The following is a 19,788-nucleotide window of genomic DNA, read 5'->3' on the forward strand; positions in this document are numbered from 1 at the left end:
TTCCAAGGGGTCAGTTCCCAGGATGCTGGGACTCGCCCAGGGACTGAGATGAACCCCATTCTTTGACCTCTGTGTCCACAGTCAGCAAGAACAGTAAGGGTCAGGACCGGAGCCCTGGGCCTTCACCAGTTCTTCCAAGCAGCAGCCTGAGGAACATAACCCAGTGCTGGCTGAGTGTGGTGCAGGAGCAGGTGGGCACAGGGAGCTGAGGTCTGGGCGGGACCGAGGCTGCTGGGCTGCCCTTTGGATGCAGTTTCCCCTTTCTCCTCAGGTCAGCAGGTTCCTGGCTGCGGCCTGGAGGGCGCCAGACTTCGTGCCCCGCTACTGTAAACTCTATGGGCGCTTGCAGAGAGCAGGCTCGGAGCTCTTCGGGCCCCGAGCAGCCTTCATGCTGGCCCTGCGCAGCGGCTTCTCGGGCGCCTTGCTACAGCAATCCTTCCTCACCGCTGCCCACGTGAGTGCTGGGGACCGCCGGCTTCCCAGACCATTTCTGCTCTGCGTTTTCACCTCCTTCCACCCGCCACCCTTCTACTCCACTCCCTCTTCATGGTTTGCTGCTGCCCTTCCTGTTGCCCCCAGATGAGTGAGCAGTTTGCCAGGCACATCGACCAGCAGATCCAGGGTGGCCTGATGGGTGGAACTCCTGGAGTGGAAATGCTGGGACGGCTCCAGTGGCACCTGGAGCCCATCATGGTCCTCTCTGGCCTGGAGCTGGCCACGACTTTTGAGCACTTCTACCAGTGAGTGCAGGGCTGGAGAAGTAGGGCATGGGAGGCATAGAGTCTAGAGAAGGGGGAAACTTGAGTCTTAGAGGGAAGGTGAGGGAGGAGCAGTAGGGAGGAGAGATTAAGATGCAGAGATGGCCGTGGCACTGGTGGGAAGGACAGACAAGGTAAGGGATGGCCTGTGACCCAGGCAGGCTACAACAGAGGTAGTACCTACGTTCTGGAGTGGGGGGGCCATGCCGAGCCCCCACACTGAGGCTCGGCCTGGGCTGTGTGTGCTGCAGGCACTACATGGCGGACCGTCTCCTGAGCGTGGGCTCGAGCTGGCTGGAGGGGGCCGTGCTGGAGCAGATCGGCCCCTGCTTCCCCAACCGCCTCCCCCAGCAGATGTTGCAGAGCCTGAGCACCTCGGAGGAGCTGCAGCGCCAGTTCCATGTGTACCAGCTCCAACAGCTGGACAAGCTGCTCTTGGAGCAGGAGGATGAGGAGGAACAGGGCCTGGAAGAAGAGGAGGTGAGAGCAAGGGAAAGAGTGGGAGAGCAGGGGAAGACTAGACCAAAGAAGGGGGCCCAAGAGCCCTTGAAATCCTTCTGTCTCTCAGGAGGAAGAGGAGGAAGAGAAGGCTGAGAAAGAACTATTTATCGAAGATCCAAGTCCAACAGTTTCTGTACTGGTCCTGTCACCACGCTGCTGGCCGGTCTCTCCACTCTGCTACCTGTACCATCCCAGAAAGTGCCTTCCCACAGAATTCTGTGATGCCCTTGACCGCTTCTCCAATTTCTACAACCAGAGTGAGGAGATAGGGGCAGGCATTTGGAGACTGGGGTGAGATTTGGGGTGGCATCTCAGAGAGGAAGAGGAGAGGATCTTTGGACAGGAATGTGTAGATATGAAGAAAAATAGCCTCTAGAGAGAACCATCTCCTAAGGAAGGGTGGAAAAGCGTGGATTAGATCTTCATTAATTTCTCTCTTATTTTCTTCACCTTTGTATGAATTTGTTCTATTTTTCTTTTTTTAACTTCAAGTTGCATTCTTACTTAATTTTTAGTCCTTTCAGGCTTCTGATTTTCAAATGAAACTATTTAAGGCTATTCATTTCCCTCGCAACATTACTTTAGCTGCATTCAGTAAGTTTTTTGGTTTTATTTTCTTTTAGAGTTTTTTTTTGATGTATAATTAATATTCAGTGAAGTGCACAAATCTTAATTATAGCTTAATGAATTTAATGTCCATATGCCCTCCCATAACCACTCCCCAGATCAAGATACAGAACATTTCCAGCACCCCAAAAGGCTTCCTCCTTCATGTCCCCTTTCTAGTCAGCATCTTCTTCCAAGAGAAATTATTCTTTTTCCCTTTATCATCATAGATTTTTGCCTTTAAGCATCAGGTAAGTGGAATCATAGAGTATGTATTCTGCTGTGTCTGATATCTTTCACTCAACATAACGTCTGTGGGAGTTATTCAGGTTGTCAGTTATGTCATTACGTTGTTCTTTTGTATTGCTTAGTCATATTCCACTGCATGAATGATGGACATTTGGGATGTTGCATAAGTTTTTATCATGTAGTACTTTATTATTGTTTAGTTCTAAGAATTTCCTAATTTCCATTTTTATTTCTTTGATTTATTAGTTTCTTTGAAGTATATTTTAAAATATTTATTTATTTATTTATTTATTTGGCTGTGTTGGGTCTTAGTTGCGGCATGCGGGATCTTTCCTTGAGGCACGTGGGCTTTAGTTGTGGCGCACGGGCTCAGTAGTTGCAGCGTGTGGCATCTCTAGTTGTGGCACGCAGGCTCCAGAGTGTGTGGACTTCGTAGTTGCGGCACATGGGCTCTTTAGTTGTGGTGCGTGGGTTTAGTTGCCCCGTGGCATGTGGGATCTTAGTTCCCCGACCAGGGATCGAACCTGTGTCCCCTGCATTGGAAGGTGGATTCTCAACCACTGGACCACCAAGGAAGTCCCGGAAGTATATTTTTAAGTTTCCAAACTTTTATTTTGCTTAGTTATCTATCTGGTTTAGATTTTAACCTTCATTCCCTTGTGGCCAAAGAACACGATTTCTATGATTCTGAATCTTTGCAATTTATTGAGACTTCCTTTATGGCCTAGTAGATGGTCAGATTTTATAAGTGTTCTATGTGTGATTAAGAAAAATGTGTATTCTTCAACTGTTGGATATAGATTTCGGTATATTCCACTAAATTGACCTTATGTTGTTCAAATCTGTAACCTTACTCATTTTTGTCTGTTTGCTCTGTTACTTAGAGAAGTATGCTAAAATCTACCATTATAATAGTGAATTTTTAAACTTCTAATCATGTCAGTTTTGCTTTATATATTTTTTGACTGTATTATCAGATACAAGCTTAAAATCATTTAACAGTGCTGTCCAATAGAGCTTTCTGCCATGATGGAAAAGTTCTTTTCTGTGCTGTTCAGTATGACAGCCAATTGTGTCTGTTGAGCACTTGAAATGGGACTAGTGTGACTGAGGAGCTCGATATTTAATTTTATGTACTTTAACCAGTTTAAAGTTAAAGAGCCACATATGGCTAGTGGCTACCGTAATGGACTATGCAGGTTTAGAATCTTCATGGTCAGTTAAGCCTCATTATTGTGAAATGACCATCTTTCTTTCTAGTAAAGTTTTTTCTCTTAAGATCTACTTTTATCTGGTACTAATAGTATACCAGCTTTCTTTTTCTTTTTAATTTTTTTGGGCACGCCACACGGCATGCAGGATCTTAGTTCACCGACCAGGGATGGAACCCGTGCCCCCTGCAGTGGAAACGCGGAGTCTTAACCCCTGGACCGCCAGGGAAGTCCCTGTACCAGCTTTCTTTGATTAGTATCTTTCTAGTATATCTTTTTCTATCCTTTTACTTTTGTTTTTTGAATTCATCATTCTTTTAGGTGTCTTTTATTGTGGTAAAATATGAATAGCAAAGTTTGCCATTTTAACCATTTTAAGTATAAAATTCAGTTGTTCCTTTACTTGAAAATTTTTTTATTTGGAAATTCAAATTTACAGAAAAATTATAAGAATAATACAAAGAGCACTCATATATTCTTTATCCAAGTTTACTTTTTGTTAACTTTTCACTCATTTGCTTTTATCGTTTGCTCTTTGTGTACATATACATATCTATAAATGTGTATATGTATGTATATGTGGTATGTGTGTGTGTATACTTTTTTCTCATGAACTGCTGCATATATGCTGGCTCTTTGCCCCTAAATAATACACATTTCCTCAGAATAAAATATTCTCTTATAAAATCGCAGTACATTTATTACTTTCAAATATTTAACATTCATATAATACTTTTAATCTACTTTCCATATTCCAATTTTGTCAATTACTCCAAAATCTTTTTTTTTTTTTTTTTTCCCAGTCCAGGAGAGGATCCAGTCTAGGATCACCCGTTATGTTTAGTTGTCATGTCTCTAGTCTCCTTTAGTCTGGAACAATTCCTTGGCCGTTCTTTGTCTTTTGTGACGTTGACATTTTGGGAGAATATAGTCCTTTAAAATTTTCTAAGTAGTTCCTATCTTAAGTTGGTATATTTCCTCATGATTAGATTCAAGTTATGTATTCCTGGCCAGAGTACTAACTGATATTATATACTTCTTAGGGTATTACATCTGGAAGCACAGGATTACCATCTGCCCCTTGTTTGTGATGTTAATTTTGACAACCTGGTCAAGAGGTTGTTTGATTTCTCCACTGTATAGTTAATATTTTTTCCCTTGCTACGATTAATAAGCAATCTGAAGGTCCTGCTGTATAGCACAGGGAACTCAATGTTATGTGGCAGCCTGGATGGGAGAGGAGTTTGGCGGAGAATGGATACATGTGTATGTATGGCTGAATCCCTTTGCTGTGCACCTGAAACTATTCACAACATTGTTAATCGGCTCTACTCCAATATAAAATAAAAAGGTAAAAAAAAATAAGCAATCTGTTGGCAGTATACTTTAAAACATGCCAATATTCTACTGTCATCAGAATTTCCCCTAGTAGCATTTTACTTTTTTTTTTGGCTGCCTCTGTGGCTTGCAGATCTTAGTTCCCCAACCAGGGATTGAGTCCGGACCCCCGCACTGAGAGCATGGAGTCCTAACTGGACTGCCAGGGAATTCCCTCATTTAACTTTTAACTTTACCATAGTCTTATATTTTAGGAATATGCCTTATAAATACCTAGAATTTGTTTTTATAATCAACCTAATAATCTCTTCTTGAATTGTCAATTTTTGCCTATTTATAATTATTATGAGTAATGACGTATTTGGCTTTTATTTTTAACCTCTTAGTTCACTCTTCTTATTAATTTTAAATTTTAGTTATTTCATATACACAAAAGAGTATATAAAATGTACAGGTAAAGCAAAAAAAAAAAAAAAAAAGGAACACCTTTATTGATGTGATTCTGCCCTGAGGTTTTATGCATTTTATTATTTTGGATTTTAAAAATTCCTTTTTTGTCTCTATCAGTTTTGGAAGTTATGCATTCTATTTCTGTAGTTGATTGCCCTTATATTTTTAATGTAAACTTAACTTGTTACTATCACTTTGCATCTTCCTGAACAATAAAAGGACCACAGAAAATCTTAATTCCAGCTCTAACTCCCATCTTGTATCTTTTTTTACCTTCCAGCTGGTCATCATTATTATTGTGTTATTCAGTTTGGATTTGCCACCATAACAATTGCTTTAGTCACCATTCCTCTTGCATTTTTGAAAAATATTTTATTTATTTTTTGGCTACGTCAGGTCTTAGTTGCGGCATGCAGGATTTTTTTGTTGTGGCATGCAGGCTCTTCGTTGCAGTGCACGGGCTTTTCTGTAGTCGCGGCGTGAGGGCTCCGTAGTTGTGGCACATGGGCTCTGTAGTTGTGGTGCGTGGACTTTCTCATTGAGGCGTGCGAGCTCAGTAGTTGTGGCGCACTGGCTTAGTTGCCTTGTGGCGTGTGGGATCTTAGTTCCCCAACCAGGGATTGAACCCATGTCCCCTGTGTTGGAAAGCAGGTTCTGTACCACTGCACCACCAGGGAAGTCCCTCCTTTTGCATCTTGATCCTTCTTTCTGAGTTCAATTTTATTCCTAAAGTACATCCTTTAGAAGTTGTTTTTTTGTTTTTTTGTGGTACGCGGGCCTCTCACTGTTGTGGCCTCTCCCGTTGCAGAGCACAGGCTCCGGATGTGCAGGCTCAGCGGCCATGGCTCACGGGCCCAGCCGCTCCGCGGCATGTGGGATCTTCCCGGACCGGGGCACAAACCCGTGTCCCCTGCATTGGCAGGCAGACTCTCAACCACTGCGCCACCAGGGAAGCCCAAGTTTTTTTTTCTTTTTAAATTTTTATTGGAGTATAGTTGATTTACAGTGTCATGTTACTTTCTGCTGTACAGCACATGAATCAGTTATACATACACATATATCCACTCTTTTTTAGACTCTTTTCCCATATAGGTCATAACAGAGTATTGAGTAGAGTTCTCTGTGCTGTATAGTAGGTCCTTGTTAGTTATCTATTTTATATATAAGGAGTATGTAAATGTCAATCCCAATCACCCAATTTATCCCTACCCCCCTTCCCTCCTGGTAACCATAAGTTTGTTTTCTACATCTGTGACTCTATTTCTGTTTTGTAAGTAAGTTCATTTGTACCAGTTTTTTAGATTCCGCATATAAGTGATATTATACGGTATTTGTCCTTCTCTGTCTGACTTACTTCACTCAGTAAGACAATCTGTAGGTCTATTCATGTTGCTGCAAATGGCATTATTTCGTTCTTGTTTATGGCTGAGTAATATTCCATTGTATATATGTACCACATCTTCTTTATCCATTCCTCTGTCAGTGGACATTTAGGTTGCTTCCAGGTCCTGGCTATTGTAAATAGTGCTGCAGTGAACACTGGGGTGCATGTATCTTTTCGAATTATGGTTTTCTCTGGGTATATACCCAGGAGTGGGATTGCTGGATCATATGGTAGCTCTGTTTTTAGTTTTTTAAGGAACCTTCGTGCTCTTCTCCATAGTGGCAGTACCAATTTACATTCCCACCAACACTGTAGAAGGGGTTCCCTTTTCTCCACACCCTCTCCAGCATTTATTGTTTGTAGATTTAAAAAAAAAATTATTTATTTTATTTTATTTTATTTTATTTTTGGCTGCGTTGGGTCTTCATTGCCACGTGTGGGCTTTCTCTAGTTGCAGCAGGCGGGGGCTACTCTTCGTTGCGATTTGCAGGCTTCTAATTGCGGTGGCTTTTCTTGTTGCAGAGCATGGGCTCTAGGCACGCGGGCTTCAGTAGTTGTGGCTTGCGGGCTCTAGAGCACAGACTCGGTAGTTGTGGTGCACAGGCTTAGTTGCTCCATGGTATGTGGGATCTTCCCGAACCAGGTCTTGAACCTGTGACCCCTGCATTGGTAGGCGGACTCTTAAACACTGTGCCACCAGGGAAGCCCTGTTTGTAGATTTTTTGATGATGGCCATTCTGACTGGTGTGAGGTGATACCTCATTGTAGTTTTGATTTGCATTTCTGTAATAATTAGTGATGTTGAGCATCTTTTCATGTGCTTTTTGACCATCTGTATGTCTTCTTTGGAGAAAGGTCTATTTAGATCTTCCACTCCTTTTTTAAAATGTAATAATTATTTATTATTTACAGTTATAGGAAACAAATTTTAAACAAATTTGCATACATGTTTTGTTGCTGTGATATATGAGACACTGATCAGTAAAAGACTGACAAGCATAAAAATATCAATGTATTACATCAGGATAAAATTCTGTGGGGGAAGTGAAATGGAAATATAATTTCAAGGAGTAAAAGGAATGATGTAAAATGTCTGATTGTTAAAGAGCTTGTCTTGTACTTTTTAAATGGATGATGGTGGCTGTCACAGCATAGTGATTTTTTTTTCAACATCTTTATTGGAGTATAATTGCTCTACAATGGTGCGTTAGCTTCTGCCATATAACAAAGTGAATCAGCCATACATATACACATATCCCCATATCCCCTCCCTCTTACGCCCCCCTCCTACCCTCCCTATCACACCCTTCTAGGTGGTCACAAAGCATCGTTCTGCTCATTTTTTGTATATTTTGGAGATTAATCCTTTGTCGCTTCGTTTATGAAGAAGTCTCTTAATTGATGGAATATTGTTGGAAGACTTTTATCAGTTTTTATTTCAGAATGGCTTATTTTTACCGTCATTTAAAAAATCATTTTATTATGAGAACTTTTATTTAATTAATTTCTTTTTGGCTGCATTGGGTCTTCGTTGCTGCATGTGGACTTTCTCTAGTTGCGGCGAGAGGGGGCTACTCTTCGTGGTGGTACGTGGGCTTCTCATTCTGGTGGCTTCTCTTGTTGCGGAGCACGGGCTCTAGGCACGAGGGCCTCAGTAGTTGTGGCTCGCGGGCTCTAGAGCGCAAGCTCAGTAGTTGTGGTACACGGGCTCAGTTGTTCCGCGGCATGTAGGATCTTCCCGGACCAGGGCTTGAACCCGTGACCCCTGCCTTGGCAGGTGGATTCTTTTTTTTTTTTTTTTTTTTTTTTGTGGTACATGGGCCTCTCACTGCCGCCGCCCCTCCCGTTGCGGAGCACAGGCTCCGGACGCACAGGCCCAGCGGCCATGGCTCACGGGCCCAGCCGCTCCGCGGCATGTGGGATCCTCCCGGACCGGGGCACGAACCCGTGTCCCCTGCATCGGCAGGCGGACCCTCAACCACTGCGCCACCAGGGAAGCCCGGCAGGTGAATTCTTAACCACTGCACCACCAGGGAAGCCCTATGAGAAACTTTAGACATACACAAAAGTAGACAGAATAGATAAACTTCGGTATACCAACATCTATCAATTCATGGCCGATTTTGCTTCATTTGTACCCCACCCGCTTTCCCTAGCCCTCAAATTTAAGGTAAGAACTCTCTTTTTAAAAGCAAGGACACTACAATTATCAAACTTACAAAAATTAGTAACAGTTCCTAATATTATCAGATATACAGTCAATATTCATATTTCCCAAATTATCTCGAGCTTTTAAAATTAGGTTGTTTTTTTTTTTGCCTGTTGAGGATCCAAGCAAAGCCCACGCATTACATTTGATGAGTTCTATCTCCTGCCGCCCTTAATGTATAGGTTCCTGCCTCTGTTTTCTTCCCCCTGCAATTGTTTGTAGAATAAACTGGGTAGTTGTCCACTGGCTGAATTTTGCTGATTGTGTCTACACGGTGTCCTCTAGGCACCGTATTCTGTCTGCTTTCCCGAAGACCGATATTTAGACGTAGGAGCTTATTCAGATTCAGAGTTGATTTCTCGGGCAAGGGCACTTCATGGGTAGTATCGTGTACTTCCTCCTGAAGGCTGTCTCTCTCTGTGATGTTAAAGTGGATCAGTGGATTTCACTGTTGTCTGTCCAATTTATACCTTATATATAATTTCCCATTAGCCGTTTGCTAGATGCTCATTCATTCTCATTGCCATTAGGGTTAGGAACTAGTGGCATTCTGCTTTTGTCATTCCCTCTCCATGTGTTAGCCAGAATGCTTCCTCTATAAAGAGAAACTTCCTCTCATCAGCTTTTTGGTTGCCCTGAAGTACTGTTTATACAGGAAAGGCTTGATTCTCTTCTCCCCCTTATTTTTAACCAGTTTTCAAAATAATGTGTTGGTTCTCTAGCTTCCTCCAAAGATGACTGGTGAGGTCTTTTTAAAAAAATATATCATTTTGAACTCATGGCTTTTAAAACATTTCATGTGTTTCAGTTCATCGCAGGTGTTATTTTTTTTTTGATCTTCACATTGTCCCATCTTTGGCCAGAGAGCACCTCTCAGGCTGGCTCCTTTTGATACCCTCTCCCTTTGACAGCATCCTTGTTTTCTAGTCTGAGCAGACAGCCCAGGCTCACAGGAGAAGGAAGAGACCCAGCCCAGCGGGTCTTTAAAACTGTCAGCTCCCTGGGAGCAAAACCCGGCTCTCCTCTCTGGTGTTTCTGCTGTGGAGCTCACCTGGCGCAGGGCTAGGCTCAGGGTGGGCTCCCAGGTCCCTGTGGCAGACACAGAGGAGGCTGAGCCCTGGATGCTGGACGAGGCACCTCTGTGTCTATGAATGCTGAGCCCTGCTCCCCACAGAGACTAGCAAAGTTTGGTAAATGGTGCACCCTCACCTCAACGCTGACCCCTTGTTTCCCCTACTCTGTCTCCACATTTTCCCTCAACACTTTCCCAGGTCAGAACCATCCAGTACTGGATATGGGACCACATCGGCGACTGCAGTGGACATGGCTGGGCCGGGCTGAGCTGCAGTTTGGGGACCAGACCCTCCATGTGTCCACCGTGCAGATGTGGCTGCTGCTGAATTTCAATCAGACGGAGGTGCCTCAGCTCCTTGGCCTCTCGCTATCTTCTCTTCTTTGTCTGTCACTGTTCTTCTCAAGTGTCTCCCTCCTTCTTTCTGTCCTCCCTCTTATTTTCCTTTCCCTTGACTGTCTTCTCCTGACTAGCCCTGTTTCTCCTGACCAGGAGGTGTCAGTAGAGGCTTTGCTGAAGAATTCTGACCTCAGCCCCAAGCTGCTGCTCCAGGCACTCCTGCCCCTCACCGCCGATAGCGGCCCTTTGACCCTGCAGGAGGGTCAGGACTTCCCACGTGGGGGTAGGTCTGAGGGGGGCTGGGCTGAGCCTCTGCTCCGAGGGGGCGGGGCTCTCCGGGTGGGGGTGGTGTAGGGAATGAGAATGGGGTCCCCTCTGCCCCCACTTCTCTGTCCCTTCCCCTCCTCGGGCACTGACTGGGAGCGGGTTCCAGGTGTGCTGCGGCTCCGTGAGCCTGGGCTCTGGCCCCACGGGGAGGCCCTGTGGCTGCTACCTCCCCAGACGTACCTGAACGTAGAGGAGGATGAGGGCCAAACCCTGGAGCAAAAGAGGAACCTCTTGAGCTGTCTTCTTGTCCGTATTCTCAAAGCCCACGGAGAGAAGGGCCTCCACATCGACCAGCTGGTTTGTCTGGTAGGCAGAGGAGACCATGATGGTGGTGGGAGAGGGAGGGAGTCGTGCTTGGGGGTGGGGTTGGAGGCAGGGGTCATCACAGGGAAGGTGAACTGTCTCAGCCCGAGACCTGGTAGGGTGACATTTCCATTTGGGTTTTCTATTCCCGACAGGTAGAGACCAGACATGAGTGCTGACCATGTGCCAGGCTGTATTCTAAGAGTTTACGTGATTAAGTCATTTAATCCACACAAAAATACTATGAGACAGGTGGTGGTGGAGTTGTTATTATTATTACTATTATTATTACTATTCTCATTTGACAGATAAGAAAAATGAGACACGAATTAGGCACTGATCCATAGTCACCCAGCTGGTAAGGGCAGAGCCGGGCCTTGAACCCAGGCAAGCTGGCTTCTCTGGGTAAAAGCGTCCCGCCTGTTTCCTCTCCTCCCGTCCAGGTGCTGGAGGCCTGGCAGAAGGGTCCAAATCCCCCTGGAAGCCTGGGCCGTGCTGTTGCCGGGGGCGTGGCCTGTACCAGCACCGATGTCCTCTCTTGCATCCTGCACCTCCTGGGCCAGGGCTACGTGGAACGACGGGATGACCGCCCCCAGATCCTGATGTATGCCAGCCCAGAGCCCATGGGGCCCTGCCGAGGTCAGGCAGAGGTCCCCTTATGTGGCAGCCAGACCTCCGAGACCTCCAAGCCTAGGTAGCCACCCCTAGCTCTGTCCCCTTACTGCCACGCAGGACGGACGGCACTGCAGTGACATGGGAGGGGTCGTAGTGCCAAAGTCAGGCTCCCAGTGGAAAAATATTTCATTTCTTTCTTTGTCTAACCCCATTTTCCCTGTCCCTGTTATCTCCCCCATTTTGCTAGTCTTCATTCCCCCTCCCAGCACTGTCATCCCCTTCTTTGCCTCCTTCCCAAGCAGGGGCCTTGCTCTCCTCAGCCTCCTAAAGCCAGCCCTTAGGCAAGGGACCCAGACATGTAAACTCCTTTCTGGGTGTCTTTCATTCTAAGCAAAATTGAAATATTACGCAGATATGTATTGAGTCCTAACCATGCACGTTGCTCAGTGAAATATACAAATTCTAGCTTTCAGGAAGTCTGTTCTACAGAGGAATTTGCCGTAGGATTCCCCTAAGTAGCTGGCACCCCTAAAGCTTTTTACATCAACTCCAGTTCACCAGGAGTTGTTACGGCTCTATTTTTATGCCTGCTGTTCACACTGTGTGTAAAACAAGTTCTCTAGAGTAATCTTTCTCCAACTTTCACATGCACACACGTTCAAATTCAGTTGAGCTCCCAGTGACACTTAGGCTGCTGGTCCACAGACCGCACTTGGAGGCATAAAGCTGTAGATTGTTTCTCACCAGACACCCTGGTAGTATTTTGGGCGGGACCTGCAGTAGGATTGTCCCATCCACTGCAGGTCAATTAGCATCGTGACCCCTGCCCACTAGATTCCTGTAGTGCCCCCAGTCATTGCAACTGCCAGCCCCCCCACCTACAAATGCTCCTGTGGAGGCTGTGCTCCGACGGTTGGATGGTTATCCTCAGGTTGGTTAAGCAAGTGTGGATGGAGATGTGCAAGCGGGGACTGGGGGACCAGGGTGGGGTTCAGCTAGCAGGTTGGATAAGCAGGGCAGCGAGACTGACCGCTGACTCTTCTGTCCCTCAAGCCCGGAAGTTGTGGCTGCCCTAGCATCCCTACAGCTGCCTGCGGGCCGCACCATGAGCCCCCAGGAGGTGGAAGGGTTGATGGAGCACACGGTGAGGCAGGTGCAGGAGACGCTGAACCTAGAGCCAGACGTGGCTCAGCACCTTCTGGCTCATTCCCATTGGGGCGCCGAACAGCTGCTGCAGCGCTACAGCGATGACCCCGAGCCACTGCTGCTGGCGGCCGGGCTGTGCGTCCCCCAGGCCCAGGCTGCCCCTGCACGCCCGGACCACTGCCCTGTGTGTGTCAGCCCCCTGGAGCCCGACGACGACTTGCCCTCTCTGTGCTGCATGCACTACTGCTGTAAGGTAAGGCCCTGCCAGCTGCTCTCCTGCCCCGGCTCTCGCCCGACAACACAACTCCTTGGGAACTTCTGGGCTTCAGCCCCAGCACTGCCATTTCCCATCCTGGGCAATGTTGAACGAGTCTCTTAGTCTCCCTTAAACTGGTTTTGTCATCGTAAGTGGCGCCTTGACACCCTGCAGGTTGTTAGGATCTGGCGGTACGTGTCAGTGGTTCTCTCTTTGCTGCATATTGTAATCACTGGGAGCTTTGAAAAATCCCGATGCTCAAACTATGGCCCAGACCAATTAGGATCTCTGAAGGTGAAACCCAGGCACCTGGAGTTTTAAGAGCTCCTCAGGTGATTCCAGTGTTCGGCCAAATTCGAGAACTATAGGTAGGTAGGTAGGTAGGTTGGTAGGTAGGTAGGTAGGTAGATATACACACACATATACAGAATCAAGGTACTTCCTAAATGAAAAGTGTTACGAAATTGGTGATGACTGTAGTTTATGGTTTCCTTATCACCATTCAAGGCTCTTTATCTCAGAACATCATCACTTATTTTTACCATATATACTCTCATTTAATATAAAAATAAGAAGGAATGGTTTAAACCAAAAAATAGCACAAAAGCAGAGGGAAGCATGAGAAGTCAGGCTGCTGGAAAGCTGAGGCAGAGAAGGCTGTAGGTGGAGAGGGAGTAGTCCTCAGAGGGGGAGGGGCTGAGGCAGGAAGCCGGGTACTGAGTGCCTCATCTTCCCTGCCTCACAGCTTGTGGGACCGGTGTCCAAACCCATCTACTTAGCAGGATGAGCTCCCTTGTTGCCCTGAATTCTAGTCGCCTCTCTCAGCAGCGCTGCCCCAGTGGTGGGTGCCCGGGGCTGTGTGCGTTTGCATGCGTGTGTACTTGTACTTTTTTCTCCTTCCCTTTTGCTCGGCTTCAGGTTACTCTTCTCACATAGTTGCCTCTACTCCCTTTTTCCAGGTTCTTAATTATTTCCTTTACACTTTCACTTTTTCATTCAACTAATACTTGTCATGGACTTACTACATGCACAGCTCTGGGTGCCGCGTGAGGGAGTGGGGAAACCCCAACTGGCAAGGACCCGAGAGCTAGTACTAACCACAGCTAATATTTATGGGGGACTCGCTCTGGGCCATTGTGCTGTTTTACACACATCATCTTGCTTAATTCCCAAAATAGTTCTGTGAGGTAGGTGAGCAAACTGGTGGGACAGCGGAAGGAGAGACGATTTGTGAGGTGGACAGGGTCCCAGATGGGTTGGGTTGGTGGACAGTGGCCTTTAATTTATGGGAAGCCCTGGTGGGTTTTAAGCAGGGAGATGATATGATCTGATTTCCGTTTTTGAAAAGATCACTTTTTGTGGAGAAAAGACGTGGATGGAACAAGAGTGGAAGTAGGGACACTGGTTTGGAGACTGTTGTACGAAGATGCAAGAGTTGGTGGCAGCTGGGCCAAGGGACAGTGAAGAGGGGAGTGGACGTATTGGGACGCATGTGGAGATGGAGCTGACAGGTTTTGGTGGCTTAGGACGAGGGAATCAAGGCAGTTCCTGGGTTTTTTACCTGAGCATCTGGGAGGAGGGGATGTGGCATCTTTTACTGAGCTGGGGAAGGTGTTTGGGCTGGAGGGCAGGTTTTTGAGGGGAAATTCCATCTGTTTGGGCCAAGTGAAGTCAGCTGCTTTTGCTTTGTTGGACACCTGAGTGGGACTGGGAAGCAGACAGTGGGTCTTTGGATTTGGAATTAAGTGTAGAGGCCTGGCTGGCAACACCCAGGGAGAGAAGAGCAGGCCCAAGCTGTACCCCGACCCTGTAGAGGTGAAGAGACGGGGAGCCGGAAAATGGGACTGAGGAAAAGCAGGCTGATGGCAGAGGTCCCAGCCAAAGGGGAGCCAGTGGCAGTGCAGGAGCGATCAGACGGGAAATCCTGGGGTCTGGAGCAGTCGGAGGTGGCTCCCCGGGGTGAGGCTTGAGTGGCAGAGGGCGGGAGGGGGAGTCCAGTCCACCCCTTGTGGGAGTGGAGTGGGCTCTGAACTGAGATGCTGGCCTTCGTCCTACAGGGCAGGGCTCCCACCCCATGGTGGTGAGGGGCCCTCATGGCCTGTGTGCTTGCAAGCGTGGGGGTCTGAATTTGGAGAAATTTCCCCTGTATGATCTCAAAAATGCAAGAATTTTGCATTCAACTTCCCAGTTTATCTGGGCTTGTTTCACTATAGAAGGGATTGGTTTTGTTTAGTACTTTGAGTGAAAATAGTCCGGTGAAGTGTTTCTTACTTATCCTGGAGCTTTGAAACCAGCTGGGGGACTCTCCAGGGGTTGGACGCGTCATTTGGGGAAGCTCGGCCATTGGCTATGTGAGGGAAAGGGTCGTTAATGGAGTCTTCTGGAGGCTCAGGTGCTCATGGTTTCAGGAGCGATGGGGGAAGGAAGCGCACTGATGGGACCGGCTCCTGCGGCAGTTGAGGGGTGAGGGGATGATGGCCTGGGTTGGCGGGGGCAGTGACGTGGAAGCAAGAAAAAAATTCAGGAGTTGTGACAGTTCCAGCACTGGGGACTGGGGGAGCGGTGGGGTGGCTGATTAGGATTTGGGGGTGCAGCTGGCAAGGCTGCTTTGTGGAGGAGGCTGAGTCTGGGGAAGCGGGATCATCGAGACAGGCACTGAGGTGAGCAGTGGAGCCGGGAGGCGAGGCTGCAGCTGCGGCGCAGTGACCCTGGCCAGCCCCCCAGGCCTCCTTTCTCTCTGACCTTGCTGTCTCCAAATCTTTCTTAGAACTTGAATCTTCTCCTTTTTCCTGATTCTCTTTTCCCATTCCCTTCACATCCATCCCAACAATAATTATAATTACATTACCATGGCCTGCACATCCTCAAAGTGAACTGTAATTTGGGCCAATCTCAGGAAGACTCATGGAGGCCGGAAAGCTTAGGGTCAGTTTCCGGGTTGACGTAGAAGCAGGCTTGTCTCTGGCCTCGTGCGCCGTCGGGGAGGGGTGCTAGGTGAGTCACACTTGTGCTGCTCCCGCGCTGCCCCTGAGCGGCTGCTCCTGTGTCCCACCCAGTCTTGCTGGAAGGAGTACCTGACAACTCGAATTGAGCAGAACCTTGTGCTGAACTGCACCTGCCCCATTGCCGACTGCCCCGCCCAGCCCACGGGGGCCTTCATCCGCACCATCATCTCCTCGCCAGAGGTCATCTCCAAGGTACCGCCTCCTCGGAGAGGCTCCAGTGCACAGCCCCAGGGAGTGGGCTGACATGCAGTGTGCCGGGTGGGGGTGGGAGGGTGGGGGTGGGGGGGGCCCGGAGGTGTGGCATCCGGAGAGCCAGGCCCTCACCTCGTGGCACCTGCGTCCCCACAGTACGAGAAGGCCCTCCTGCGTGGCTACGTGGAGAGCTGTGCCAACCTGACCTGGTGCACCAACCCCCAGGGCTGCGACCGCATCCTGTGCCGCCAGGGCCTGGGCTGTGGGACCAGCTGCTCCAAGTGTGGCTGGGCCTCCTGCTTCAACTGTAGCTTCCCTGAGGTGGGTGCCCACCCTGGCTCTGCCCTGGAGCCGGGATCCGCACCTCTCCCTGCCACCCACAAGGACTCTTCCCTGTCTTCCCCACACTGCCGTCCTCCAGACCTGACCTCCCCCTCCCTCCCTGCAGTAAGGGGTGGGCTGCGTCCTCACTGCCCCTCCTGCTCTAGGCACACTACCCTGCCAGCTGTGGCCACATGTCTCAGTGGGTGGACGATGGTGGCTACTACGATGGCATGAGCGTGGAGGCCCAGAGCAAGCATCTGGCCAAGCTCATCTCCAAGCGCTGTCCCAGCTGTCAGGCTCCCATCGAGAAGAACGAGGGGTGTCTGCAGTAAGAAGGGGGTACTGTGGGCACCGGCAGGGTCGGGGAGCATGGGAGAGGGTGGGAGGCCTGGAGGAAGGAAGGGGCAGTGGGCCTACCCGAAAGCTCAGCAAACAAGGGCAGTTACTCAGCCACCTTCGCTGCACCCTCCAGACTGTTCCCTGGATCTGAGTGTTCCTTCCCCCACTTTGAAGCCCACGCTGTATAGGGGAATTCAGAAGCCAGGGTGTGGTCAGTAAGGATTGGTCAGGTGAAGGAGACTAAGAGGGCATGAGGGGGACCAGGGCATCTTCAGTGGTGAGTCCAGGCCCTGGGCATTCCTGGTGTGGCCCTGGCCAGAGGCAGGAGCCCTCTGACCAGCTAGCTTCCTCCACAGCATGACTTGTGCCAAATGCAACCATGGATTCTGCTGGCGCTGCCTCAAGTCCTGGAAGCCAAATCACAAAGACTATTACAACTGCTCTGCCATGGTAAGGGGCCGGCGCCGGAAGGAGGGGCAGAGGCCCAAGGGCAGTGAGGACGAGATGCTGCTGCAGGGCCTGGGCACAGACATCTCTGTGTCCCAAGCAGCCGAACAGCTGTTGGGGCGAAGGCTCAGTGGGGAGAAGACAGAAGCCACCTGGGCCTACGGGTGCTGAGAGTTCTATCTTGGGAGGTCTGTGCATGAAGACCTTCAGCTCCGGAGTCAGACGTCTTACACCGAGGTGGCTACAGGAGGCCGGGGCGGGCTGGGCGCTCCCAGGAAGCACCAGCCCAGAGCAGAGCAAGGACTCTGTCAGAGCCTGGCCCCACTGTGTACTCAGTTAACCTGTCCAGGCCTCAGCGCCCTTATCTGTAAAAGGGGATGGTAGTCTGACCTACCTCACAGTTACGAGAATTGAGTGAGAAAACCTGGGTAAAGCATCAGAAGGCCTCCATGAATGGCAGTTGGTCTGATTATTAACCTCATCCTGTCCTGCCAAGTACCCGACAGCCATCTCGACCTGTCTTTACCAGGTGAGCAAAGCAGCTCGCCAGGAGAAGCGGTTCCAGGACTATAACGAGAGGTGTACTTTCCATCACCGGGCCCGGGTGAGCAGCGGGGGAGACGGCTGGGTCGGTGAGGAGGTCAGAGGGCTGGGCCAGACGGCCGGGCAGAGGCTAGAGGTCCCAACGGGACGAGTGCTTTCCTGACTGGGTGGGGCTGCGCGTGCTGGCACTGACCACCTTCCCTGCGCAGGACTTTGCTGTGAACTTGCAGAACCGCGTGTCTGCCATCCACGAGGTGCCCCCGCCCAGATCCTTCACCTTCCTCAGCGACGCCTGCCGGGGTCTCGAGCAAGCTCGAAAGGTGTGGGGCGGGGCGGGGCGGGGGGGATGATGTGCCCAGGGGTCTGGTGGGCTGGGAGAGGGAGGAAGAAGCTGGCGGGAGGCGGCCTCAGCGGGATCGGCGGCCTGGGCTCCGCAGGTGCTGGCCTACGCCTGCGTGTACAGCTTCTACAACCAGGACACAGAGCACATGGACGTGGTGGAACAGCAGACCGAGGCCCTGGAGCTGCACACCAACGCCCTGCAGATCCTCCTGGGTGAGCCCCCTGCCCACTCAGTGCTCTCTCCTGCCCCCTCTCCCCCAGCACCCACCCCCGACACACAAACGGGTGGGTGACCAGAGCCAGCTGCCCACCTTTATTCTGTCCCCTTCCTGTCCTTCATAGCCTTATCACTGTTACAAAGTTCCGGTCCTCAGGTACACAGTACACAGCCCTTCACCCGACCTTTGCTTTGGTTACGACCCGTCCCCACCTCTAGGCGCTAGGCCCCAGTAGACGTGGGTGGCACATAGTGGGCGTCCAGTATGCATCTGTGGAAGGACGGGAAGAAGGGAGGGAGCCCCCGTGCCCTGCCCCCTCTGCAGAAGAGACCCTGCTGCGCTGCAGAGACCTGGGCTCCTCGCTGCGCCTCCTGCGGGCGGAGCACCTCAGCATGGGCCTGGAGCTGCTGCGGCGGATCCAGGAGCGGCTGCTGGCCATCCTGCAGCACTCCACCCAGGTAGCCGCCCACCCGGCCCGGCCGCCCTGGGGGATCCTGAAGGAAAGGCGTCAAAGGCAAATGGACCTGGCGTTCATCCCAGCTCCCAGGCCTGCCCCTTAGCCACCGGGCGTTTCCTGGAAAATGGAGTTGGTTATCCCAGATCAAGAGTATTTGGCCAGTTGCTTGCTCCCCAGAATCACTTGGAGAGCTTCTTCAGAAGATTCTTCGCAGATAGGGATTTAGAATCCTGGGACTTGGGGCAAGGGACTGGCATCCACTAGAATAGGGGATCTGAGGTTCTTTCTGCTCTAACACTCTGCTGTCGAGTCTAAACTAGGAATCCCACCCTCAGGGAGCTTGCGGACTGGTAGTAACTTGGGCAGAAAAGGCATGAACATACATGGGAAGTGGGGGTGGTGCCTCACCGCAGCATCCTGGGTCCCTGGAGACCACCTCTGAGTCACATTACACAGAGGCAGTGGCTTGTGGAGGGCGGTGCTGAGCGGGGGGCATTCCTGGCAGGGGCCGGGCCCCCCTTGGGCCTCAGAGGACGCTGGGTGAAGCGAGCCTGGGCACAGAGGCCCTGTGTCCTCTACTCTCCTGCTCCCCGCATCCTCCCGTTTCCTTTCCAGGATTTCCGGGTTGGTCTCCAGAGCCCATCATCAGAGGCCTGGGAGGCGAAAGGATCCAACGTGCCCGGCAGTCAGTGAGTGGAGGGGGCAGAGCCACGGAGGGGGCGTGGGAGGCGCTAGGCTTCCTCTGGGGCTGAGCGTGGCGCTCTCCCAGGCCCCAGGGCTCCTCGGGGCTGCAGGTGGAGGAGGAGGAGGAGGACGACGACGAGGACGATGTGCCTGAGTGGCAGCAGGATGAGTTTGAAGAGGAGCTGGACAATGACAGCTTCTCCTATGATGAGGAGTCTGAGAACCTGGACCGAGAGACTTTCTTCTTTGGCGACGAGGAGGAAGACGACGAGGGCTACGATTGAGGGGTAGGATGCAGGGAGCGCTGGAGCCGCCAGAGTCCTGGGGCCACGGGCTCAGGAGTGCACCCTTCCCCCTGTCGTGAGGGTAGGCGGTTACCAGTGTCTGTGGCACCGTCTTCTGTTCACTGAATAAACTTCTTTTTTTCATATACTTCTCTGGAAGCAGACCAGACAGCTTCCTCAATGGGCCAC

The 19,788-nt window shown here is 50.0% G+C and overlaps 1 protein-coding gene across 6 annotated transcripts in view; it reads left to right on the forward strand.

Annotated features, from left to right (window-relative positions):
* The window catches only part of CUL9 (cullin 9), a 38,245-nt gene extending 18,498 nt beyond the window's left edge, over positions 1 to 19,747 (forward strand). For 4 of the 6 annotated variants that reach the window (XM_027127307.1, XM_027127309.1, XM_027127311.1 and 1 more), the window contains 20 exons: positions 82 to 191; positions 272 to 454; positions 580 to 740; positions 1,010 to 1,238; positions 1,327 to 1,516; positions 9,978 to 10,123; positions 10,271 to 10,400; positions 10,551 to 10,750; positions 11,191 to 11,441; positions 12,416 to 12,761; positions 15,821 to 15,961; positions 16,118 to 16,282; positions 16,450 to 16,613; positions 16,981 to 17,074; positions 17,601 to 17,675; positions 17,824 to 17,934; positions 18,052 to 18,169; positions 18,499 to 18,632; positions 19,247 to 19,320; positions 19,401 to 19,743. In XM_027127307.1, the coding sequence (XP_026983108.1) occupies positions 82 to 191; positions 272 to 454; positions 580 to 740; positions 1,010 to 1,238; positions 1,327 to 1,516; positions 9,978 to 10,123; positions 10,271 to 10,400; positions 10,551 to 10,750; positions 11,191 to 11,441; positions 12,416 to 12,761; positions 15,821 to 15,961; positions 16,118 to 16,282; positions 16,450 to 16,613; positions 16,981 to 17,074; positions 17,601 to 17,675; positions 17,824 to 17,934; positions 18,052 to 18,169; positions 18,499 to 18,632; positions 19,247 to 19,320; positions 19,401 to 19,599 (3,221 nt within the window). In that variant the 3' untranslated portion in view covers positions 19,600 to 19,743. Of the gene's footprint in view, positions 1 to 81; positions 192 to 271; positions 455 to 579; positions 741 to 1,009; positions 1,239 to 1,326; positions 1,517 to 9,977; positions 10,124 to 10,270; positions 10,401 to 10,550; positions 10,751 to 11,190; positions 11,442 to 12,415; positions 12,762 to 15,820; positions 15,962 to 16,117; positions 16,283 to 16,449; positions 16,614 to 16,980; positions 17,075 to 17,600; positions 17,676 to 17,823; positions 17,935 to 18,051; positions 18,170 to 18,392; positions 18,633 to 19,246; positions 19,321 to 19,400 lie in introns of those variants that run through there. The other 2 variants (XM_027127306.1, XM_027127308.1) reach the window with 2 other exon arrangements.
* Positions 19,748 to 19,788: the final 41 nt, after the last annotated feature.

The sequence above is a fragment of the Aethalodelphis obliquidens genome, unplaced genomic scaffold (assembly GCF_003676395.1).
Source record: "Aethalodelphis obliquidens isolate GAN/ISIS:26980383/991018 unplaced genomic scaffold, ASM367639v1 scaffold31, whole genome shotgun sequence".
Taxonomy (NCBI): domain Eukaryota; kingdom Metazoa; phylum Chordata; class Mammalia; order Artiodactyla; family Delphinidae; genus Aethalodelphis; species Aethalodelphis obliquidens.